The sequence below is a fragment of the Pipra filicauda genome, unplaced genomic scaffold (genome assembly GCF_003945595.2).
Source record: "Pipra filicauda isolate LSUMZ 115617 unplaced genomic scaffold, ASM394559v2 scaffold112_size3218982_pilon, whole genome shotgun sequence".
Classification (NCBI taxonomy): domain Eukaryota; kingdom Metazoa; phylum Chordata; class Aves; order Passeriformes; family Pipridae; genus Pipra; species Pipra filicauda.
This window is the reverse complement of record NW_024103574.1, coordinates 467,917-492,644: the sequence shown is the minus strand read 5'-3', so window position 1 is coordinate 492,644 and position 24,728 is coordinate 467,917. Positions and strand designations below refer to the sequence as shown.

The 24,728-nt window shown below is 40.3% G+C and overlaps 2 protein-coding genes and 1 long non-coding RNA gene across 10 annotated transcripts in view; 2 read left to right on the top strand and 1 right to left on the bottom strand.

Moving 5' to 3' along the window:
• Nucleotides 1-1,043: 1,043 nt before the first annotated feature.
• On the top strand, nucleotides 1,044-22,597 carry KYAT3 (kynurenine aminotransferase 3). 5 transcript variants are annotated; one of them, XM_039382914.1, is made up of 13 exons: nucleotides 1,044-1,091; nucleotides 5,069-5,169; nucleotides 6,709-6,767; nucleotides 7,962-8,106; nucleotides 10,501-10,650; nucleotides 11,753-11,839; nucleotides 13,237-13,359; nucleotides 13,450-13,570; nucleotides 17,470-17,546; nucleotides 17,981-18,070; nucleotides 18,680-18,866; nucleotides 19,866-19,939; nucleotides 20,363-21,659. In XM_039382914.1, exons 2-13 carry the CDS (start codon nucleotides 5,071-5,073, stop codon nucleotides 20,561-20,563), a joined length of 1,413 nt encoding a protein of 470 aa, XP_039238848.1. In that variant the 5' UTR covers nucleotides 1,044-1,091; nucleotides 5,069-5,070; the 3' UTR covers nucleotides 20,564-21,659. The 5 variants fall into 5 exon arrangements, with proteins under 5 accessions (XP_039238848.1, XP_027568974.2, XP_039238853.1 ...); XM_039382919.1 differs by lacking the exon at nucleotides 1,044-1,091 and adding an exon at nucleotides 1,184-1,356; XM_027713142.2 differs by lacking the exon at nucleotides 1,044-1,091 and adding an exon at nucleotides 21,838-22,597 and having other exon boundaries at nucleotides 2,894-5,169; nucleotides 20,363-20,449.
• Nucleotides 17,933-23,670, bottom strand: LOC113983762. The gene is made up of 3 exons (XR_003539212.2): nucleotides 23,145-23,670; nucleotides 18,220-18,295; nucleotides 17,933-18,128 (listed from the first exon to the last, which is right to left on the bottom strand). It is a non-coding gene; the product is annotated as an uncharacterized LOC113983762 (long non-coding RNA).
• GTF2B (general transcription factor IIB) overlaps nucleotides 22,801-24,728 on the top strand; it is a 22,489-nt gene continuing 20,561 nt past the window's right edge. Inside the window, exon 1 of one of the 4 annotated variants that reach the window (XM_039382926.1) lies at nucleotides 22,801-23,030. In XM_039382926.1, the coding sequence (XP_039238860.1) occupies nucleotides 22,816-23,030 (215 nt within the window). In that variant the 5' untranslated portion in view covers nucleotides 22,801-22,815. Of the gene's footprint in view, nucleotides 23,031-23,533; nucleotides 23,632-23,688; nucleotides 24,063-24,138; nucleotides 24,584-24,728 lie in introns of those variants that run through there. The other 3 variants (XM_027713182.2, XM_039382924.1, XM_039382930.1) reach the window with 3 other exon arrangements.

The window sequence follows — 24,728 nt, the reverse complement described above, 5'->3', positions numbered from 1 at the left end:
AGAGGTGTTCTAGTCTGGTCTATGGAACTGTTTCTCTTCGGTCAGCTCTCACTTTCATTTTCTATGAATATACACAATGATTATATGCACAAGACAATACATACAGTGATATGCAAGTAGTGTATCTATCACATTTGATATCTGCATTATGCCTGCTGATCCTCTTTGTGATTTGAGGTCCTGATTAAAGGGAACTTTTCTATTTACAGAGAGAGGAGGTCTCTGTCCCAGTTGTGAAGGGAAACCTTAAAAATGCAAATCCTGTGAGTTAGTGGAATACCTGAAGAAATCTGGAAAACTGAACTTTTTCTGATAAGTGGTCAGCTTAGGTATGAGATGATTGTTAATGATTTCGACACTTTATTTCATCCAGAGAGACAGCCCAAAGAAGGTAACCAGTGAACCCAGTTTCATAGAATCATAGAATATGCTGAGTTGGAAGGGACCCATCAGGATCATTGAGTCCAACTCCTGGCCCTCTGCAGGACACCCCAAAAATCACACCATGGGCCTGAGAGCATTGTCCAAATTCTTCTTGAACTCTGTCAGGCCTGATGCTGTGACCACTTCCCCGGGGAGCCTGTTCCAGTTCTCAACCACCCTTTGGGTGAAAAACGTTTTCCTGATATCCAACCTAAACCTCCCCTGACTCATATTCCTGCCATTTCCTGGTCACCAGAGTGAGGAATCAGTACTTGCCCCTCCACTTCCCTTCGTGAGGAAGTTGTACACTGCAATGAGGTCTCCCCTCAGTCTCCTCTTCTCCAGGCTGAACAGAACAAGTGTCCTCAGCTGCTGTCCATGAGGCTTCCCATCCAGAACCTTCACCATCCCCACGGCCCTCCTTTGGGCGCTCTCTAATGGCTTAATGTCTTTCTTACATTGTGGTGCCCCAAACTACACACAATATCGAAGGTGAGGCCGCCCCAGAGCGGAACAATCACCTCCTTCCACCGGCTGACGCCCCTCAGGGCCCACAGGGCGCACCGGGCGGGACGGGCGCTCTCCGCCCCTCGGACGGGCGGGACGGGCGGCCCCGGCTCCGCCCCGGCGGGAGCGGTGTCGGCGGGCGGCGAGGCGGCGTCGGGGCGGTGAGTGAGCTGTGGCGGCGAGTGAGCTGTGGCGGCGCCGGCCGGGGCGGAGGCGCTGCCTCGGGGCCTGTCCGTGCCTCGGGCCTGCGGGGGAGGCGCCCCGGGGCGGACGGGCCTGGCCCGCTCCCAGCCGGGGCCGCGGTTGTGGCCCCGCAGAGCGGCCGATGCCGGGCCCGGGGAACACCCTGGTGACCGCGGGCCTGTCGGTGAGGGCCGGGGATCCTGGTGCCCGGCAGGTTCTGGCCTCTCCAGCTCTGTGCTGCAGGTTGGAAATACGCGTGGGTGGCAGCCTAAGTGCAGTATAGGATGGCTAAATGGTAAAGCTGCTCTGCGAGGGGGAAAAAGTAAACCTCCCCCCCGCAACCTCATCACTCTCCTCAGTCCATACGGCAAAATTTATTTCTCTGCACGCAGTTTTCTCCTTTCCTTGTAGATTATGGGAGAAGAAAGGACAAAATGTTGGCTACTACGATAAATCTTTCACACAGAGCAGGTTTTACGTTCAGTGATTTGAAGTTCCTGAGAACAGTGATTTTGGCAATTGTTCTCTTGGCTTGATAACTCATTTTATCACCTGTAGATGGTAAGGGAAAAAAAGTTCTGGAGAGGCCTCCCATGGCAAGGTGGCACCTTTTTATCTCTGAAGCTTTCATCCTCTAGACAGTACGAAGAGACAGTCCTTCAAAGGCTTCACAGCCTTTGGCTGAGATGCATTTGGTCTTTAGTTTCAAAGGAGCAAAATTAAATAATTACAAAATTATAACTTTCCATAAAATGTCCTGGTGGTTCAGCAGCATCTGAGGTCAGGGTACTGTATGACCAGGAGATTGGCAGCTGTGAAGGGAGCATAACAGTCTACAACTCAGAGGTTGTATCTGTGCTGGAGCAGTTATAAAGCACAGCATGAGCTAAATGATTGTTAGTACACAGATGCATTCATATAGTTCCCATGACAAAGTCTAACTGTATCTTCCAGTCTAGTTCAAATCACCAAACCTGAGTTTAAACCAGATTAGCAACCAGAATATGTCTTCTTCCCATTCCCATTAAAAAACATTTACTGCACTGACGTTTCTGATAGCTTTCCTTGCTTCTCACTCCCCTAAAAATACAGAAAGCTGCAGGAGTAGTAATTTGTTATCCTTTCTACCCTAATGTGTTAATTTTCCTCTTTTCTCTATGGGTATGTAAGCCTGAATTCCAGGTATGCTGAGTTAGAGCATGAATACTTCAGAGCACTGAAAATTAGAATGGGAGGAAAAGTATTCCTTACTGTTAATTTCTTAGTTTAACAGATATGAGTCTTGGCCAGAATGCTGGTATCTGACTCCAAGATTGAAAAAAGAAACATTAATAGGATCAAGAAAGGAAAATACCTTTTCATTCCCCCACAAAGATCAGTGCATTTTCTGTGATGGAAGAACTTTACCAATTTTGAAGAGAGTTGAGACAGGGTTTGCATTGCTTCTGTAGCTGCCTGACACTGTGTAACTTTCCTGAGCTGGAATGTTGCATCTTGATGAGAAAAACTTAGCTTAGGATATTATAAACCATCTCATTAATGTGTTTTACACATACTTGGTTGTTGCTGAAACACATACAGCAGTAGTATTTAAGAGTGCACTCATCCTAAAAGTACCAGTGAATAATTCTTTTGAGCCTGTGATAGGTTTTAATGTCACAGACAATTACAGAGGGAATGGATGAGCCTGGGCAAAAAAAGAGTAGGCCTTTCTTTCTTTCTTTTATTTTTTTTTTTTTTTTTGAGATCAATGTAGGAGAGTATCTGGTTATGTTAAGGAGGCCTTTCCCTTTACTCCCTAGAGTAGCTTAAGTGGAAATATTCAATTGCAGATGAGGGAAGAGGTATTTTGGAAATAAAAAGTCATAAAAGTATTTTAGATGAGGCTTTTTCATTTGATAGTCAGTAGTTGTCTCTGAGTGCTCTTGAGTCTGAACAAATGCTGTTCAGCATTCACTGGAAAAGTGTCACAAAGATTGAAACACAGTGGGAGAAATGTTACCTGCTAGTGCCTTTTCTTACTGAGGCTGCTCAGCAAAGTATTGTTTCCATTTTATGCTCCCCATAAAGTTTTCACAGTTCCTGCATTTTGTGGTGTTAAAGGTGGATATATTTTTTCACTTCAGGTATTTTAGGTACTTGCAGAGATTGGCCACACCACAGTGATACAGGTCTGCTGTGGCTCATGCAATCTTGTGGTTTTGCATGACTGCCTTGTGTTGAATAATGGTTCACAAATACCACACTGCCTTTCAGTGCAGCCTGGCACTAATGCTGGAAATATTTACAGCTGTTAATAATTTTTCTAACAACAATTTCAAGTTAGTTTTGCATGTAAGGCTTGCAAGTTTTTTATTTAATTTTTCTATTCTCAATACAAAATGAAACAGGCAGAGATATACGTTTGCCCCTCAGTGCTAACTAACTACTGCAAGCATTTGCAGCTGAAAGAGCAATGCTGCCTTTGGTCTCACCAAAGGGGAATAGCACTATTATCATGGTCACATTTTAAGTTGGTATCAGTATGTTGCATAAGTAGTTTTTGTAAGGTTGCACAAGGAGAGGAATAGAGACCTTCACAATCTTTTTGATTTCACATAGTTATTATCAAAGATTACGGTGAATATGCTAAGTGGTTATATTAGAAGTAACTTAAAATGGATTTACAGGTCTTTTTAAAACAGATATATTTCTTTTGTGTCTTTCAGAGTATCTGCAAACTAGTGTCAAAGGTTTAATTGCTGTTTACTTTTGTTAGTCCTCAGGCCAGCAGAGTTTCTTCTTGTAAAGGAACTACAATTGATTACTTGCAGATTGCTAAATGCAATGGGATTACACAGGTATTTTTGAAGGTCTGGTTGAGTTAGCTACAACTCAGTACTGTGTGAGAAAGACCCTAATTTCAGAATTGAGACTGAGTTAGTAGCACCTGGAACAAGACAAAGACAAAACCAGCATACTTTTAAAGCTTAAGTCATTCAATGAGACATCCTTAAAAGGGAGTGTTGATTGACCTTTTCTATTAGTTTGTAAGTGTAAAGAACCCTTTTTTTTTGTTCTCTTCCCCTTTTCAGGTAGGAAAGTCTGGGTGGAGCAGGAGTTATCCTTTAATGAGTAAACTTTGGAAAACAAAGTTAATAATTATACTGCTGTGGCTACTGTGTTTCTCACATAGATCTGTGGCTTACATGCTTCTCTCTAATGTATTCCAGTCATTTTGATAATATCAAAAATGATAGTGTTAAAAATACATCCTGGAAGTAGTTGCTTGAAGTACCAGCTCTTACTTCTTTCTTTATAGTTGTTGATTAACAGGACATATTTTCTCCAGTCAGTGAACGATCTATTACTCCACACAGAACTCCTTTTCTAGCTCTCTGTGTTCTGCTGTGGAAGATATTTGATGTTTTCCAAGTCACTGTGGCAGAACTCGGTATAGCTACATAAAGTGTGTAGGCCTGCCTCTCTAGTGTGACTGGTGATCTTAATGGTTTCAGCATACCTGATTTGAAACACTTGGAAATGGAGACCAATTTTAAAGATGTGTAATTTTTTTAGAAATTAGGCTCTTTTTCTGTTCTGTCTGTATTGGCAACTGTAATATAAATTTTTATTACACAGACACATTTTCACAACAATTCTAATGGAGACTTTGAAGCTTGAATTTCATTTAGTCTTAATTATTATTCAAAGAAAAGAAGATCAGTGCTGACAAAGAAAGGAAACCTTCCTTTGAGATGACATTCAGAAACATTTTGCAGCCCTGTCAGTTAGAAAGTTTCATCGTCTATGGTTAGAACTGTGGCAAGGTAATAATTTACTAGAGTTTACTTAATTGAAACAAAATCACTGGAGGGAAGAGGAGAGGCTCTTATCTTTTAAAATTGCTTAGTGATGTGTAGAAGCTCATTCCTAGAATCTGTAAGGTTTTTCAGGTCACTTATTTATTATGCAGAGATGTTTTTTGCTTCACGAAGCTTCTGTTGCCGTGGCACTAGAACATGCCAGCTACGAACAGATTTGCTTTCCAGATCCATCAAACATTCAGCCTCTGCAGTAAGTATTCCTTCAGCTTTGTAGAGAAAACTGTTTCATGCAATATTTTAGAGATGCACTAATTTTGTGTCACGTAAATCAGCATGTAAAAAAAGATGTGTATGTGGCTGAGTCTCAGTAGTACCAGTGTTATTTGTCTTTTTGAAATACAGCCAAACATGTCATATTTAACAAAACATACACTGTAAAATTGGATTACTCTTCTAAACCATATGTGCATCTTTAAATATATACAGTACAGATTACCTAGTCAGAATTCTCTCTTAACTCTCTTTTGTTCTGTGTTAAGAAGTATGACTTCACCTGTCTAGTTATCTTTACAGTTTTCTTCATGAGGACAAATAAAAGGTGTCCTGTGTTGGATTCCTCTGGTGTTCTTGTCACATTGATGAGGTCAGAATCAGATCTGTAGAGAAGACATGAGCAGAAAAGTATCTGTTTAATTTTATAGCTTCCCATTCTTCAAATCACAATGTATATGGTGTATTCACTACTATAAACAGCTTGAGTACAAAAGTGTACCTGCTGCATAATGTTTCTACTGTGAGTCATTTCCATTGATTCAAAGCTGAAACTCGGAATGTAATGGTAATGCTGACATTTTTTTCTCAGAGTATGGTGGCTAGAATATGGTTTTTGAATCTTTCAGACAATAACAATAGCTGGTAGTGGTAAAAGGTGCTAAAGCTCAGTTGTTTGACTCAAAGAAACAGGAGTGTCTGGGGTACTGAGGGACTATGTGATTCCTATGTAATTTTTTCCCGGTATCAAGCTGGTTTACAAAAATAGATACGAGCTTGCACTTTTTTTGTTTGCCCATAGAAATAAATCTGGTTTTCTTTTTCCTAAATTTCCTTTCTCTTTTTATCTTAAAAATATCACAACTATCAGTAGGTTTTTCTCTGCCTCTATATAGAGTAGTCGTTGAAAGTCTATTCTACAGGAGTCTTCCAATACCTTAATTTAAGGTCTGAATATACAGCAAAAACATGTTCTGTTGTGGGTTTTTAGTGGTTTGAGTAGATGCTTTAAAGTTTTAAAAATCTGAATGAAAATAGCAAATGTCTTTGCTACTTTCCTCTTACCCATCAATTTAACAAATAAAATTACATTGCAAGTGCTTGCTTTCCAAACTGGATTGAGCAGGAATTGGGCTAGAAATAGCACAGTCTTTAAGTTTTAGCATATCATAGAAAAGAAAAAGAAAGTATGTACAGTATTTTTTTCTTTTTAGGACATCTATTAAAGCTCTTGAGCTAAATTATGCCCCTCCTCCATCCTTGCTAAAAGTTTAGTGGCTTTAGATAATGACGAATGAGAATTTAGGATATTTTTGTGTGTTTTCGTGTTAATCTGAATTCAAGCTATTATGGAAGCTTTAATGAAAGAACATGTCTATAATTTTGTGTAACTACTGAGTTCAGCTGGCAGTGGTGTAACTGAGAAAGCATGAAGGAGGGTTTGTCATGCAGAATCCAACAATATCGTACTTTGTCTTTCTTAACAAAACCCTTCTGTCTGTATATTTTGATCTTGCAGACAATGGCCTTCAGACACAAAAACACAAGACGAATTGAAGGCCTTGATAGCAATGTGTGGTGAGTAAAAGGAAAATATCTGCAAATTTCAGAAAATGTCTTTGGTGGATGTATTTCCTTTCCAAATTGATAATAAGGTACATGGCAGTTGCTATCTCTGCTGGAATAAATGTGATACCTGTTTAGAAGCAGTGAATGAAATTCAGTTAAAGGTGTGATTAATTGTTTTTGAGCTTTAAATATTAGGCTTAGACTTCTCTTCATCCAGTAAACCACATAAGACAAACATAACTCTTGGGCATGGTAGTTTAGCTGACTTTTAAATTTAACTGTTAATTCTGTTGGGTAATGTATTTCCATTACACTTGATTCGTGTTTACCAAATAAGTCAGATTTCTTTTTAAAGCCATTATACTTGTCTTTATAATTTAGTTCATTATTTTTTAATACTTGTGTTTCTAGGTATTAAATTGGTCTTAAAACAATATTGCCATCACTAATAAATATGGAATTTTCTTAGGTGATGAAAACACTATTATGGGCTTAGATTAGTTATATGTATATATGTATGTGTGCACATATACACAAGGTATTTTGATCATTCAGCTTCCAGCTAATTTTTTTAGCAATTTGTTTTCATTTTTGACAGAACTGTTATGCTACGTGGAGGGGTTTTAGTTTAGTTTGGGGTTTTTTAAAGTCTTGTTAATATTTTGGTAGGGAGGAAAGAGTAAAATGTAAAGCTGACTTGTGAAGGGAAAAAGGAAAAACTGTTCAAGAATCCTAACATTCATATCTGGCAGGCTACTAGGAACAGTTAATGAGCAGTCTAAAGCAGTCTGTTGCCTAAAATTAAAAAAAAAAAAATAGCACTCAGAGGTGTCTGAGTAGTTTAAATGGCACCTTCACTTGACGGAATTTAGCCTTGAAATCATTTAATGTGCCTGGTGTTCCATTTCTGCCTATATCCAGAGTAACTGTGTGTTTGTACATTTGCACATCTGAGCACAGTTCTGCTGGCAGAAAAGTTATTCTGTGGATGGAGAAAGTCAAATGTTTTCTTGGGTGCCCTGTGACCCCTGTGGTTACTTACCACTGTCCCAGCCCTCGGTTCTCCATGTGAACACTCTACTTAAACCTGTTTCCACTGCTGTGAATTTGTCCAAGTGAAACACTTTTTTTTACCTTTTAATCTTAAAAAATGAAAAGATAATTTTATTTGTTATGTTAACTTTAAGATGTTTTTCGCTTTAGGGTTGAATTTACAAAAGTGGCAGCAGATCCCTCTATCGTTAATCTCGGTCAAGGCCTTCCTGATATATCCCCTCCCAGCTATGTGAAAGAGGAGCTGGCAAAGGCAGCAGCAGTTGACAGATTGAACCAGTACACACGAGGCTTTGTAAGTATTGTGGAACTGAAGGACCCAAGCTCAGTGGAGAATGTGCCACAGGGGAAAAAAATTGACTTTGCTTTAAATTGGTTTTTATCTGTAGATTGTACTGTTATGTTCCAAACTAAGTTGATCCAGTAGCCTTATCTGTTATTAATGAACTTCCTCTGTGTAGGCTTCTTCAAGGGCAAATCCCTCAGCTAGAGCAAAATGGTGGAGCACATCTGGGATAGACTGTCTCTGAAGAGTGAATTCACAGTTTAAAGAGTGCAGATGATACATTTTACATTTACCTCTGTGTAAACATAAATCAGACAGTATAATGGTAGAATGAGAGAGTAGCACTTGAGACAGACTCTACAATGAAGAAAAGATTGACCCATAGCATTTAGTAGATTTCACTGGAGACTAGGAAGGGATGAAAAGAGTAAGTTTTTGCCCCCTGGAAGATAGTCACTACACATTCTGGAAGTTGGCTTGTAGAGTTTATGTCTTGAGCTGGGTGTGAGTGTATGGCATTTATGATTGTCCAAGGCAGGATATTCCAGTGACTATTACTGTTTTACTATGACCACTTCATTGTTTGGTTTGCCTATCTTTTATTTCGTGGTAAAGATAGACTATATTGCCCAATTGAGAATTGTGTGTCAGGATTGCTACAAGACCCTAAGGCATCTATTTAATATTTTTCTAGATGACCATGTTATACAACAGGGATATAAAAGCATCTTACAGACTGAAAGCCAGAAATTGTGTTGGTAGTCATGGCATCACTGTGTACATATTCCAAGATAACTTTTTGACTATTCTCTAAGAAGTTGATGGGGAGCAGCAGTGGCCAGCAGTTCCCTGAAGGACAAGCTATCACAGTGAGCAGGGCAGAGGTCTCACCAGCCAGGGCCCAGTCCCACAGTACCTGAGCAAGGCAGGCCCAGAGATGGTGGCTGAGGTCACCGGACAAGCTTGTGGTGGTGAGGTGGACCTGAGAGCAAGCCAGGAATTCAATCCACAGTTCAGGCCCAGCAATGCTCACCATGGATAGACATAACCCAGTGATCACTTTACCAGCTCATAAGAAGAGAATTAACTCTATCCCAGCTGAAACCAGGCCAAGTCTACCTTCTGAGGAAGATTCACAGACTGATTCTCTAAAACTGTTTGCGAATCAAGCATAAATATAATTTCCTAACGCATGCAATTCTTCAGTATTTACTTTTATCACTTTGTTCTTTATATCCAAATGGTTTGATAATTCCCATGATAATTATGAATGTTGGAAAATATATTATACTGTAATAGTACTTAAAGAGGAATTTTTACCAATATTCCCATCTTCAGCCGTTGTACTTTGTCTGCAAACTTCTACACTTCTAAGGTTTTTGAGCACAAGTGTTTGTGGTAGCAGAGGTGGGAGGGATGAGAATGAATGATCTCTATCCATCTGATAATTGAGCTCTCATTGACTGTAGGGCTGTGGCCTATTGTGATTTGAATGCTGTAGCATTCCTGTCTTGCCATGACACAGCAAGAAATGGCTGTCACTTGAATCAGCAATGACTTATAAGCTTAATTTATGGTAATGTTTTTGTTTACAGAAAGGTTCATGATTTAATGCCTTGTCTATAGAGGTATAATGTTCAGTATTTTAGAGGATTTTTGTTACGTAGTTGTGTTTTCCCAAGGAGCTGTTCTCTATTTCTATCAAGTATCCCAAAAGAAAAAAGATTTTTACAGCAGGAATTCTGCAGTTTTTCTGAGCAAACAACATTGTGTCTTCTTATTTCCATGTTGTATATGATCTTTGTTGCATGTTTATTTTCTTGTTCTTTGCACATTTTGAGAAGAGTGTGTTAACTGCTGTGTCCCTGGAGGGGACACAAATGGTGAATAGTGCTCTGAGATTTGGGATGTGACTATATGAATCATTATTCTGACTACAAGTGCTGTTTATTAGCAGTATATAAACAGAATAAAAATATTTCCCTTGCACCAAATACTTTTTAGTTGAAAGATAAGGAAGAAAACAGAGGGAGCTGAAAGAGACTCAAAAGGAGGGTGAGGGTGAATTGGTGTCAGAGTATTCCCTTCTCTCCTCCTATCTCTTGTCCTAGCTCTGGTATGGGCTACCTGGTGCTACTCTGAGGTGTGATAATACGGCAGAAATTAAAAACCACCAGATAGAAAAAGAATTTCCTAGTAGATGCAAATAAATTGAAAGCACTCTTTCCTAATGTGCAAAAAGCTTAAAACATGCTACCTGCTAACAGCCATTAACACTGAGGGCTTATGTCATATTTTTCTATTTCAAAATGTACTATTTTGATATATGTGGAAAACCCCCAAAGACAGGCTTTGTACATTGTTGGAACACAGCAATCAGTTACATTTGTTTGCTTTGAACAGGGACATCCATCGCTGGTGAAAGCCTTGTCTCAAGTGTACGAGAGAGTTTGTGGAAGAAAGATTGATCCTCTCACAGATATCCTGGTGACGGTGGGAGCTTATGGATCTCTGTTTAGTACAATACAGGCATTAATAGAAGAGGGAGATGAAGTAAGTTTTTACTGGAAGTATTCACATATACTTGCAGAAATGAGAATTTTCCTGTTTTCTTATTTGTCCACTTTTAAATATAAGTTAATGTTGGGGCTTCTTTCTGTCTCCATTAGTTTGATTTGTTGCAGTTGTGCACCTGACTTATGGTTTCAGAAGCTGTGATTAAGAGCATATCTTTTGGATGTCTACCTATCATTCACCAACATACAAACACCTTTCTTTCATACTTATGGTACCTGTAGCAGTTTCTTTATCACTGTTACTGTTAGGTGACACAGTACACACTGATTTCTTACTTGAGAAAGCAACTGGGCTGTTGTCTGCAACAGAGGACTAAGGGTGGTGCAAAGAAGTGTTGATGTTTGAATGACCTTTAGGTACCATATTCTGTTTTGGACCATGGCATGGTGGCAGCATAGGTAGCAGAAAAGTCCTTCAGAGAAAGGATTGTTAGTTTACTGTACTAGCTGTGATGAGTCATCCCTTCATCATTACTGATGTCTGCCTTTTTGACAACGATACTAGAAGTCATTTTACTGAAATATTTCTGTACGTAGCGGACAAAACCTTTTTGTGTTGTCATGCATTTTGCTTTCAGTGTTTTGTTTGTTTTGCTTCTATATATTGCATTCTCATCTGTATCTTCCTCTTCTGTTGCTGAGGATAAAATCTGAGGACTTAAGCTGTTCTTCTGAGATTTCTAGATACTTGGAAATCTTGGCATTTTATGGACAGAATTAGGGCAGCTGTGCTGTGGTTCAACAGTTTGCTGTCATTATCTACCATTTCTGCATCTTTGCCTTGCACCTTCAAATCTATGTATAGGACATAAATTGTAATATTGTAACTTAATGGTTGCAGTGTGTAACTATAGATGAACAGCCTGTGTGTGTTGTCAAAAATGAGTAGTGCTTACCATACTCAGCCTGGTGGCATTGTCGTGTGATGCTCTAAAAGGAGGAATGTTCTGCAGTGTTGTATCATTATATCTGGAGCACCAGAAACATTAACAAGTTATACCACCAAAGTAAATCTGCAAATATGATGGCATCATGCATGGTAAATTCTCTGTTTCTAATACTGATTGTTGTCATTTCAGGTAATAATAATAGAGCCATTTTATGACTGTTATGAGCCAATGGTAAGGATGGCGGGTGCAAAGCCTGTTTTTATCTCACTGAGATGTGTGAGTAGCTTTTTAAAAATTATTTATCATATGAAGTTTCTCATCTGTACTCAATACAGTTTGATGAACCCCTTCTATGAGATGCTTTTCTGTATAGTTTTTTGTAACATCCAATTACATAAAAATGAGATGGATGAGTGTAAGTCTGAGACAATGATAGTCCAAAGCAGATAGAATATTTTATTAGTGTTGGAGAAGGTGCAACAGTGTTTCTCATTTGCTTTAATTTGGGCATTCTGAAAGCTGATTAAAATTGCTTTTTTCAGTTTTCAGTGCAAATAATGGAAGGGGATCACATATCAGTGCCATTTCAGTATCTGTTGGTTTTCAGATGATTTGATTTCTGATCCCTTCAGCGACTCCTACAATGACAGAATACAGTTACTTTTCCTAAATTCCTAAATAAGGACTGATCGTGCAGTACACATATTTGCTATATATTCAAGGATTATTGTTTTGTTTATTGTTAAAAAGGACTAATTTTGCTATGGGTTAATTGTCAAATTGGTACTGCTGGCATTCTGTTGGCAGCTTGCAAGGATTGTTCTGGATGCAGTGTTGATCCTGTTACCATTGCCTTGTGCAACTGGTAGCTTTGCATGGGAAGGGCTCTTTAGGTAGGACTGCTGAATGAACTCACTGAAATCAGAACAACACAGAGGGACAGAACCTCCACAGCTGCAGTGGGAGTAGGTGAGACTGTTCCTCTGGATGCCCTCCTTCTAGGGATGTTTTGAATGACAGCGTTCCTCCAAGTATTTTCTGTTTCACACCCTTGTTTTTGGTCTGACTCTCTCCCAGTCATGTGTAGGTGTCAGAAAGTTAGTGTGGCCATGCTCTATGTTCTCCATAGCAACTGGCCCAAACTTCTGTTACCCTTGTGTAATACCACAGGGACACTTGTATTGTGTAGCGTATGAATCCAGAGCCTCAGTGGTGCAGATTTTTAATTCTTTGTCTATTTTCATATGTTCAAGGAGGAGGAAGAGATCTTGAATCCCTTCTGTGGTGATGTTCCCAGTCAGGCACGCACACACTTGCTCTAGTATTTGGCAAGGCTGTAAACACTCCTGCCATGTGACGGGGCTTTCTGCAGCACACGCTGTAATGATCCTCAGGTGTACAACAACATCCTGGAAACCAGTTCCTGCAGAGGCTTTAAGACAGACATTGGCCACTGTCTGTGGCCAAGAAGACAGCCACTGTCACAATAATTTGCCTTGCTATTAGGCCTCCCTGCCTGTTCCTAGAACTGCCTTCTCCCAGGAGAGCAGAACAGAGTGGTTAGGTTGTCAAGTATTGTTATGGAAGTGTCTGAGGGTGGTAAGTTAGGCATCTCTCTTTAGGCTGTTGTATTCAAGTAATGCATACATTTATTGTTTGTTTTGTTTTTTTAGAAAAATAATGGAAACTCTGCATCTAGTGCTGATTGGGTCTTGGATCCTGCTGAACTTGCAAATAAATTTAATTCCAAAACAAAAGCAATTATTCTGAATACCCCACACAACCCTATAGGCAAGGTAAGAGTCCTGCTTTGACACTACTGTCATTTCAAAGAATGCCTTAAATACTATAATTAATGCATTGTCCCCTACTTTTTTGTATCCCAGGTGTTTACCCAGGAAGAACTTCAAGTAATAGCTGATCTGTGTATTAAACATGATACCCTGTGCATCAGCGATGAGGTGTATGAATGGCTGGTGTATAAAGGGAATAAACACATTAAAATAGGTACTGATTTTTTGTGGTATCTTAGAATTGGTTGTGAAATGATGCTGTAAGCTTGACTCTCAGAGATAATGCTTGCTGGAAGGAGCTCAAACTTCAAGCTTTGACTATTTAGCAATGTTTAGAGTCTAAGGAGGAGAGCCCCTCCCTTTTCTGAAAAGTGTTTTAAAGAATAATTTCCAAATAGAATTTTCAACTGCCTTTGGAGCAGACATGCATAGAAACCAGTGGGATTGATGCTCATAAGTCATTTATGATCATATGAATATCCCATCCTTATTTGGTTACTTTGTGGGCCATGACAGATATAGCTTCTGTTACAGTATGTGTATTGGACTGTGCTTTGCTAAAGGACTAATAGAAGGAACAGGGATTAGAACTTCCTTCTCAAAGTATTGCAGAGATAATCAATGAGGGAAATGGATAATGAGGAATACAATCAGTTTTACTCCACTAGTTATAAAAATTAAAAAGCAGTATAAAGGTCAGTGTGGAGATAGTGCATGAGCAGTGTCCCTCCAAAGTGCAGAGACATCGGACATTGTATTCAGTCCAAATAATGGACACTGGATTCAGTGAACTAAGTCACTGCAAGTGCAATGTGAAAGCACGTTAAAGTTTTCAGGCAGAGTTGCTACAGGGGTGAAGCACTATTGCAAGAATAAGCCAGAAAAACAAACATGATGTAATGTCCCTGTCCCTCTTGTTTTATTTCTTGATCTCAGTTTTACTGAAGCTAGTGGAATTACTCCCACTGTCTCAGAAAATTTAATTTAGTGCAGGGTACTGAACTCCTTCCCCAGTTCCATAATGCTACAGCTAAGCATTTATGTAAGAGTTTCTAGTGTGGTGGTCTTAGTTTGGCTCTCCTGATGTATTTGAGCTGGCTAAAGTCCAAAATTTGTTTCTCATGGTAGCATCTTGCATGAACTGTCTGTTAAGATGTAGTTACTGTCGTTATGAAGGCACATTTCAGTCGTGTGCAGTAGAGGCATCTAGTTGAGAATAAACAATGAAATCAAGACATATAAATATAAATTAGACAAGAAAAAGCTTAACTTTTTTCCTGGCTTTGCCACTGGTTGAATGCTAAATAACTTTGCTTCTGTGCTTCAATTCCATATTTGCGGAGTGGCAATAAAAAAACTTTCAATTAATGGGGGCTAAATCATTGTAAAACCAGAATCTTGTAAATAATAAAAAGGAAATTGTATCTAAATGACCTTGCAATACTTATTAGCTCAGCCTCACAGTTGCTGACAGTACATTGATTGTACTGGTCATGCATAGGCTATGAGTCTGTTTTGAGAGTGACCTAATTCCATGGCTGTTGTGGTTGCCTTAATAGTGATACCTTCTCAAAAACCTTAAGATATGGAAAAAGGGGAACATTTTGGGTACATTCATGTGATAGTAATTTGAGTCACTGCATCCTAGCCAAGTTAGCACAGTAACTGATCATATGTCCCAATTGCAAAGTAAAATCAGTTAAAGCTTTCTTCATGAGTTTAGCAGGTATTTAGTGCAAATAGCTGTCCTCAGAACCAAAATCTCTGTGGGTGGTGTAAGGTAATCCATTTTGCTTTGCAAAAGCAGCAGGTCCAAACACTCATGTTGTCAGTCACACTTTGTCTTAGTGGACAGGTGACGGATTCTTAAGAGGCAGTAACTCCACTGTTGTTGGCATCAGTATTGTCATCTAATGCTTCAAACCAAAACATGTTCCAGTTGAACAAAGGATATTCTGTAGATCAGCATAAAATATAAAAGTACTGTCTAATGAAAATGCAAGTTAAAGCCTGGGAAGTTGGCCAACTAGGTTTAGGTGCATATTTTCTAACAGATCCCATGATATCATCTTCAACTTTAGTGTTAAAAGTAGTATAAAACTTTCAGGGTAACACTGTAAACAATAACATTATTTCAGTAAAAGAAATAAGGTCTGCTCTTTTTTAACCTAAGTTGATTAGATTTCTTATTTAAGTCTACAAAAAATAATACAATAAAAATAAGTGTGTTATTTCACTATTTATAAACTCCTGTGTTTCCATATTAACCTTTACATATTCCATTGAATGCAGTGACACTTTTTTTGTGGGAGATACAAAATGGATATTGCATCAATTTACATGTTCTAATGGTGGTTCCTTAATACAATTTAACAGGGGTTGCTAGCCACAGATCATAAAATTAATACAGTCTTTGTGCTGTCACTGAAGCAGTTTTCTGTAGCATAGAGCACTTCATCATGTTTCTCATCATCTGACTCTGAATAATGATTAGGGTTGAACTGGCAGATTTAGAGATTGCATCTCATAACTGAGGATTCTGAACAAGCCTCTGAACAAGCTGAGTGCCATCCCAGGTAACAGGCTTCTTATATGTGTTAGTTTGCACTTCATTAGATTTTAAATTTAGTCAGACTTGGTTGTAGTGTATATGATGTCCCATATAGTTACCATATGGCATAGAGAATTTCCCTCTCTATTTAAAACTTGTAAAAGCTTCTTTCCCTGTGCCCTTGTGCTGCTGCTGTTGTTTGAAATGCTGTTACATTCTGTCTCCAAGGCTGAATACCTAGGACTGTGTGGCAAAACAGTGTTGCTAGAGGCCATTAGTTTTGAAAGCCAATTATTTTTGCAGCCTGTGAGAGCTAGTTTGGGTGCCTTTAGGAAGTGATCTGTACTCTTGGTCGAGCTAGCTAGAAGATGCATCTGTTCATATTGCCTTTTTGTTCTCAGGGTCACAGAGCAGTAAAGTCAATATGGGTGGACTAATAGGAATATCAATTTTTTCCATGCTGTTTGGTTTCTCTTGGCAAGTTTGCTCAAAAAATTACAATACATGTTTTCAAATAACTGTAAAGACTTATACCATGTCTAATGCAGATAACTGCTGCAAAAACTTCAGTGTGAAATATTGTGGTTTAATTTGGAAAATCTTTGTTTGTTGGTCTCCCTAGAGAGGGGATTTAACAACTGACAGGTTCACTGGTAGCGGTTCTAGTATACAGATGAGGTGAAGATGGATGTTGGTGACCACTGCAATTGCAACCTTGTCTAACACAAAGTCTAACTTTGTGTCTCAGACTTAAGTGTGTCTTGATTTATCTGTTTCTGTTGAAAATTACTTAAGTTAAAGAGTCCAAATAGCCCTTCCAGAAGCAATATACAGAAAAAAAATTGCAAACTACAGGAAGAGACCTTTACTCTGTCATCTCCTTGGAAAGGAAACAAAGGATTTTAGTCTCCTATCAGATACAACTGCAGAAACAGAGACAGGCCTCCATGCCTCCCTTAATCCTTGCAGACATCTTTAGCTAACTGCTACTGTCAGTCAGTTCCAAGCCTGTTCAAATTATATAACACAGCATAGTTTATTTACTCACTCTGCTAGTTTGGTTCTGGGTTAGAAGTCTTAGTAATTATTTTCTTTTTCTGATGTCTAAGACAGCCAGTGACATTGACCTGGACAATTCTATTAAAGTGGGTTGCAGTGCCCGAGTTAATGTTGTGCATAGTGCTGTTGTCAGGCATCAGAAATAATGCTGTCCTCAGGTGAATGGGTAGCCACTTCTTAGATCATATCTTTCTTATGAATAATTATGCATTTTTGCTGAGGAGAACTATCATGTAGTTTTAAAACTGTGCCTCTTATTTTCTGCCTCTTTTATCACCTTCCATTAATCCTTACCTCCTTTTCATGCTAAAAAGCATTGGCCCATATATCCTTTCTCATTTGTTACAATTGCTGAAATTTTAGAATATTCTCGTTGCTTGCTTAAGATGGTGCAATGATATATGAACACACAGCTCTGAGCTAGGGCAGTACTACAGTAATTCTTTGGATTACATGGCATGGGTGAGTTCACCTGTACCAAATTAATTTTGTTTTATATACAGCTACCTTGCCAGGGATGTGGGAAAGAACAGTAACTATAGGAAGTGCTGGGAAAACTTACAGTGTAACTGGCTGGAAGGTAAGAAGGCTCAATATAAAAGACTTCAGTTATATAAATAACAGAATGCATTTATTACACTAAAAAAGCCTCTGTTTTTATGACTTGTGTTTTGGAAGCTTCTGGCAAATCTCCATGTCTCCAAAACAGGACAATATCATTCAGCTGGAGCAATTACCTGTCTTTAACACCCATGTTGTAATTATCTTCTTGTCTCTGGATTGATGTGCGCCCGTGAGGAAACAAATACTAAAAACCCACTACATTATGATTTGTTCAAAACCAGTCAAGCTTCTTGGATATTATGATATTTTAGTTTCCCGGTTTTGTGGTGATATGGTATGTTTTGAAATGGCTCATATTTCTGTAAAATATGTTGCCTAAAATGAAAAACTTGAGACATTGGCTAATTTTCATTATTTTTTAATTTTATTATGCTTGCTTTCCTCCCTTAGCTTGGATGGTCCATTGGCCCTGAAAACCTGATAAGGCATTTGCAAGTTGTTCACCAAAATACACTGTATACTTGCCCAACTCCATTACAGGTATGTATTGATGGGGCAGAGGAGGTTGTTTTCTGGTGTAGGAAAGCTGTTGGCCTCACTGTAATAAAACAGTAATCACAACAACGAATCTTTAGTTTTTGAAATGTTAAATGGAATGTAAGAAGAGGAAATAAATTTGATCTGCTCACCAGACATTAAAAAAAAATCAGTCTTGCAGATTCTTTCTTTTTTCACTTGCATAAAACTGACAATCTTAGCAATTTCCTAGCAAATACAAATAAAAGTTGTTACAACAAGGTCTTGTTTTACTGAGCATTACCTCTGTCTACTAGTTTCTAGTACTTTATGATGCATTATTATCAATAATTTAAATTTAGCTTCAATTCAGATTGTAAACCCTTGTGTCAAAGACTGTGACTTCCATACACAATTAGTGCCTAGCAAAAGATTGGGTGCTTTGGGTGTTGCCACAGCACAAAGTAACAAGCAAATTACAGACTTGGATGTAGCTTGTGTAATTTGTGTGCTGATTTGCTTAATGAGGGCCAGGATTGAATAAAAATCCATGTGATTTCAGTAGGAAGTGTGTGAGTGTCTGTGAGTTTACTGACTGTTCATGAGTACTTTGAACATTGATTATGTTTCCAGGAGGCTTTGGCACAAGCATTTTGGATAGACTATAAGCGCATGGATGACCCAGACTGCTATTTTTACTCACTGTCTCGAGAGCTGGAAAGCAAGCGTGATCGGATGGCTCGACTACTTAAAGAAGCTGGACTAAAGCCTGTCATTCCAGATGGAGGATACTTTATGATTGTTGATGTTTCCACATTAAGTTAGTATAAAGTTCATTAAAATGGGTGTGGAAAGTAACTATAGTTAATCTGAAAATGCAACTTTCATTTTAAACTGTATTCTCATTTCATGTTTGCATAACGTTGTCAGAAGTACTCGCTGGGACTGAAATTTTCTGTTTGACCTCAGTGTGTAAGGTAGACTTTATGAGCTTCAGCAAAGCCTTTATGATCCTAACTACTGTTGGTGTTTTGCAAAACTTTGTCAAGTTTTTAGAGAGGATAAAGGAGGTGGATAAACATTTCTATTTTCAAAAGGTATATGATTGTGAGAATGTTTGAGAGCCTTGCACCTTCAGTTCATACCATTTGTACTTTTTTCTTTCTGGTCTTTTTTTGTTGGTTTCTTTGTTTTTCTTAATCCGAAGTCATACCCTGAAGGCTCTTTGAGGCATTCTGATTTCTGAAGTGTAAAAGGCTACCAAAATTTACAAAACTTTTTGGAAATTCAGGTTATGGCAACTTTGGAGGAAGAATTCCCACAGGGGAACATCTTCTAGTTCCGCATTTTTCCCAGCTGATCTTAATGGCACTTTTTATTCAGTGAGAAATGTTTAAACACAGCTGGACCTCACAGCTTTACCATGTGACAGAAAGTTTTAGGTACTCCAGTTTCAGAGATGAGAAAACTGCAGTTGCAGGGATTATTGCAGTCCCTGCAATAAATGCCCCCTTCAGTACCCTTCACAGCCCTGATTCCTCAATAACCCAGGCTTCAAGACTTCTTGGCATACTGCATGGCTTTCTTCCAAGCTACATGTCTGAATTTGCTTTGGATGGAAAGCAAGTGCTCAGGTCAGAATGGAAAGGTTCAATCTGTTGGCCCATTTTAATGGTTATAATTTAGAAATTATATACGAAAATGAAAGCATATATCTTTATTCTTAAATATTAACTATAATAAAGTGCTGTTAATGAATGCTTTCCCAGTGGAGTCTAGGAAATCTTACAACATATTTGTTTCAAATTTATTTTTTTAGATGTGGATCTCTCTGGTGTAGATGAGAAACAACCTTATGATTATAAATTTGTCAGATGGATGATAGCATCTAAGGTAAGAGTCATACTCTGGTTTTAGAATTGCTTTTCTATTGAAAGCAAGAGCAGTGCAACTTAGTTATTAAATAGTGTAGTAGAGATGTTCCATTCAAAATATTATTTGGTGTTGCTGTTAATTATGTGACTAAAATATTGCTAAATATGCTGAAAATGTACCCTGTAGGTCTGTGTTACACCTCAGCACTTTTCTTTCGGCATGTTTAAATGTTTGTTGAATAGAAGTACCTTTGAAATGTTTTGCCTAAGAAAAGTAATTTGAGTTTAGAAAAGCCTAGCTTGTGCATACAAAACCAAACCTTATCTTTCCATCACATGTTGTGAGGGAGAGTTCTAGAAATGGAATAGTAAAATCATCATGCTTAAAACAGATTTTTAACACATATAAATAAGCAAATGCTATTTCTGTTTTATGTTTCAGAAGTTGTCAGCAATTCCTCTTTCAGCATTCTGTGGTCCTGAAACAAAGAAACAGTTTGAAAAATATATACGTTTTTGCTTCATTAAGGTAAATTTATGTCCTGAAAATCAATGCAGTGCAGAAATCTGCAAAAGACTGACTGTAACGTTTTTCCCAGGATCTCTTGAGTTGAATGTTTTTAGGAACAGAAAGTTAGCTTGATGTAAAATTCAGCACAAAGTAGCTTCAACTGTCTTTTTGCTGTGGGACGTTACACCATGAATGTGGGTGGCATGGCTAAGAAGGGGAACTGGCAGAAAGCAACTGGATGGGTAACCATTTTGTATCTTACTATATTGATTTTTAAAAACATTCTTGACCAGTGGTGACAGTGAAAATTAATGAGATGGGTAAACTATCGACGTGATTTCTATAATCCAGAGCAGAGACTAACTGTACAGCAGAGTGGTATGCCTCATGCCCATGCAGTGTCCAACAGAAAAACAGTAAAGAAGTCACCTTCAAGTTGAGCTCACTTGCTTGAAAATACTCAGGGTTTCACACAAGCTCCAAATTACAAAAGAAAACATGTTTTTTTGTGAATTAGCTAATTTTTGCCATTTTGTGAACACCTCCTTTATATATTTTCTTTGCCCTGTTGAGTCTGTTCTTGAAAAGACTGAAAGACTTTGGGGACAGGTAGGTAAGCTTTGATAAGTCCAAAGCCCTGAGATGTTTCCCAGTTGTTCTGTAGCAGAGTCAGCATAATGGAACATGTGCAAATCCTTAACTGTTCTGTGTAAAGATCAGAGCTTTAGCCTGAACTAGAAATGAAGGGGAGTTTCCCCTTGTGTTGCTTAGTTCTTTTGATGAGGTGTAAAGTCTTTGGTATAAACTCAGCCACTAACAACCAGGATGAAACTTGCTGCTTGTAAATGTGGCTTGTCTGCAATGAGCAGCACTAATCATTTTGGACTAATCAAGTTGGACAACCTGTATGACTCACCAGGTTGTAGCCAAGCCACACAAATGGCTAATGGATAGATTACCCATATTTGGGGGGATTATTTTTAAGTGGTTCACAGCATAACATGGTTGCATGGAGATTAAAAAATCCCAACTGCACACATAGGGATTAGGAAGGTATAGAGAGACAAGCTAGCATGTCTCCAAAACAGAGCTGCCAAGTTACATCACTGCATTAATGCCAAGCATTTATATAAGTATTGCTTTCATTAAATGTGATAGTATAAATGCTGAGAAAATGTGTTATCTTTTAAATATATATAATAAATATTTTCAAGGAATCAGCACTGAATTCTTTGTGCAGTCCAGATTTGTAGCTAATAACTGTTAGGAAAAAACTGGCTGACACGATATTTACAGGATGTGAGTGAAACTGCCGAAGACTGATTTGGGATGATATAATCATGACTGCCTCTCTCTTCAAGAACTCCACACTTGCAGTAATAGTGCCACTGTTCCTTGTTTTGCAGAAAGACAGCACACTAGATGCAGCTGAAGTGATTCTGAAGAACTGGAATAAGCAGACAGGCTGATTTTTCTTATTAACTCTTCCATATGGTATAATTATCTAGTAGGGGAGTTTTATTGGAAATTTAAGAACAAATTACTTAATACAGTACAGAATTAATATGACATTGGAAATAACTTTTTGCTGCCACCTGCTGAGGAATTAAAACAATGATTTACCTAAAATGTGTGTAATGCAACTCAGAGGTTATTTTCAGTCTTTTCAAAATAATTTACTTTTTTCCTAAAAAAAAAATAAATCTATGGGGTTCACTTCTTTTATCGAAAGAAAAAATTGGTAGGACTCTGTGTAAAATAAATAGATGATATAGGTATTTTAAAGCTTACAAGAAAAAAGTAGGAGGTGTTTTTTTTTATGAAATAGTATAGGAACTAAAAAGAGAGACTTAGAAACATCATGGTTTGTGAAACCAAATAACCTGCAGTAGAGGAAGATTAAGACATGCCTCATGTTAGATAATTGCAGTGACTTTCCACATACCTGCCTACCTACCTTGTCTGTGCACAAATTGCATCAGTTTAAATAAGATGAAAAGCGCTAAGTTGCATAGTTACTATTTTATTTCCCATAATAGTCATGTGTGCTTTAAAGCATTGAAGTAACGGCACTTTCCAAAATCTGTAGACAGTCCTGTCCTATCCATCCCTCTTTCAGTGAGAATAGCTCATACCGAAGGAATAAATTTTTTCCACTGTTTTATAGCTTGGGTTTGAAAACCTGTTGTTGCTGCTTATCATACAGACTAATTTTGCATAAGGATTATCTCTTGGGGAATTAAAGCCTCAACTGGAGTCCAGTGCTGGAGGGCTTTGGTTTTGCAACAGTTCTTGTGGTTTCTCCTTCTCTTTGGCCTGATATTTGCTGCCAGGGTGGGTGCAAGGGGGAGGGACAGAAGGGGAGCTGATCACATCCTGCAGGAATGTGCAGGGTAACACAGGGAGCCCAGACAAGCCAGCAGGTGTGTGTGTCTGCTCGAGTCAGGCCGAGTCTGTGCATGGCCTGTTTGCCGAGGGCTTCCGTGAGTCACAGCCGGGCTGCCCGACACCCGCGAGTCCTGCAGCAAGAAGGGCCAGGTTCTTCTCGTGAGGGAATCTGCGCAGTGGCAAAGCGGAACAGCTGTAGCAGGAGATGCAAGTAAGGGGGAACTAAACTTGTCTTTTCTTCCCCTTTCTGGGAATTGTCTCTGCTTAGTTTCAAGGCCAAGAACGTATTGTGCGCCCTATGCAAACTTGGGGCAGTTTTGCTTACCCTTGTTTTCTGCGGCATTTCACTAAACTGCTGGAGTTCGCACAGAACAGCTGACCCGGAGTCACGCCCCGGGGGGCAGCACGGCGGGCTTTGTGCAGGGGGTCTGCGGGCAGCCCGGGGCCGCTCCTCGTGGGCCTGGCCCCAGGGCAAGGTTCCAACCCAGGGCAGACCCTTTAAATGACGGCCCCAGGGCACGCCGCATCCTCTGATTTATTACAACGAGATTTTGTCTCGAAGCCGCCCTCGGTTCGGGGGGCGCAGCCCGCGGTCAGGCTCCCCGGCCTGACCCGGGGCCCGCAGCCGCCCAACACCCGCTGGGCCGGCCCCGGCGAGGGCGGGGCCCTCTGTCCTTCCGCCCGCCCCCTCGCGGGACCCGTAGGAGCGCCCGGCGGCCCCGCCCGCCGCTGCCGGTATTTAATAACCGGGACGTTCCCCCGAACCGTCTCCGGCACCGCTGCGGCACCGGCGAGATGGCGTCCACCAGCCGGTACGGGGGCGGGGGCCGAGGGAGGAGTGGGAGCAGCTCCGCCATCGCTCCCGACCGCGGCACAGAGAGAAAATGGCCGCGCCGCCCCCGCTGCCGCCCTGGGACGGACCGGCGGCCATCGCCGCCCTCGCCCGGCCCCGGTGCCTCCGGCTCGGCGCGGCGCAGCCGGGCCCTCTCCGGTGTCCCGTGTGCCGGGTTCGCCCCGGCTCCTGGGGCGGCGGGAGGCCGGGAAGGCCGGTGAGGCGGCCGCGTCTGTCCGTGCGGGCCGGGCCGGGCGGCCCCCGGCGGAGCGGCCTCCGAGGGGCCGAGCTCGCCGCCTTTGCATCTTCGTGTGGCTATTGCCGGGCAGCGCTCCGAGGGGACGCCAGCGCTTTGCAGGATTTCGTGGCGATTCGTGACTGGAGTGGGGGGCTCCTCATTATCGCAGCTCGGTGCGAACGGCGACCCGGCCGGTTCCCTGTAGGGCCGGCCCCGCAGTGCCGCACCCCAGCGCGGCTCCGGCCGGGCCGGGCCCCGAGGGCCTCCCGCCGTGCCCCGGCCGGGCAGCCCTGGCGGGACCCCGCTCAGCAGCGCCCTGGCCCGGCTCCACCCTATCGGGCCTGGAAACTGCTTGCAGGTTCCCACCCTAAATCCGTACCGGCACCAGCCAGTGACCAAACGGGTTTCGGGCTCGGAATTCTTTTCCCTGGAGACCTGTCGAGCTTTTCTTTCCAGTCAGGAATGAAGGAAGGCTCATGAAGCAGACTGTGGAATGACTCTGTAACTCTTGCTAAACCTGTCCTAGGATCTAGGAAGTGCTTCCTTTGCTGAGATGGGCCTTTACACACGTGCCATGCATTTTCCTTCAGCTTAGTATATCGAGCCCGTATGTTGCAAGGAGTACGGTATATCTCTCTAGATATACGAGTTAAAATTGGCATAGGAAGACTAATTTTTACAATGTTATGTGAAGGTAAAGTCTGAAACAAAACTCTGATGCTATTCTCTGAGACTTCTGTGTTTTTGGTTTTTTTTTTTCCTGGTTTGCTTAGTGTGTCACTAGCCTTTTGTGTAATGCCAAATGTCAGATGATTGTGAATGCTTTGTTAACAGTTTTG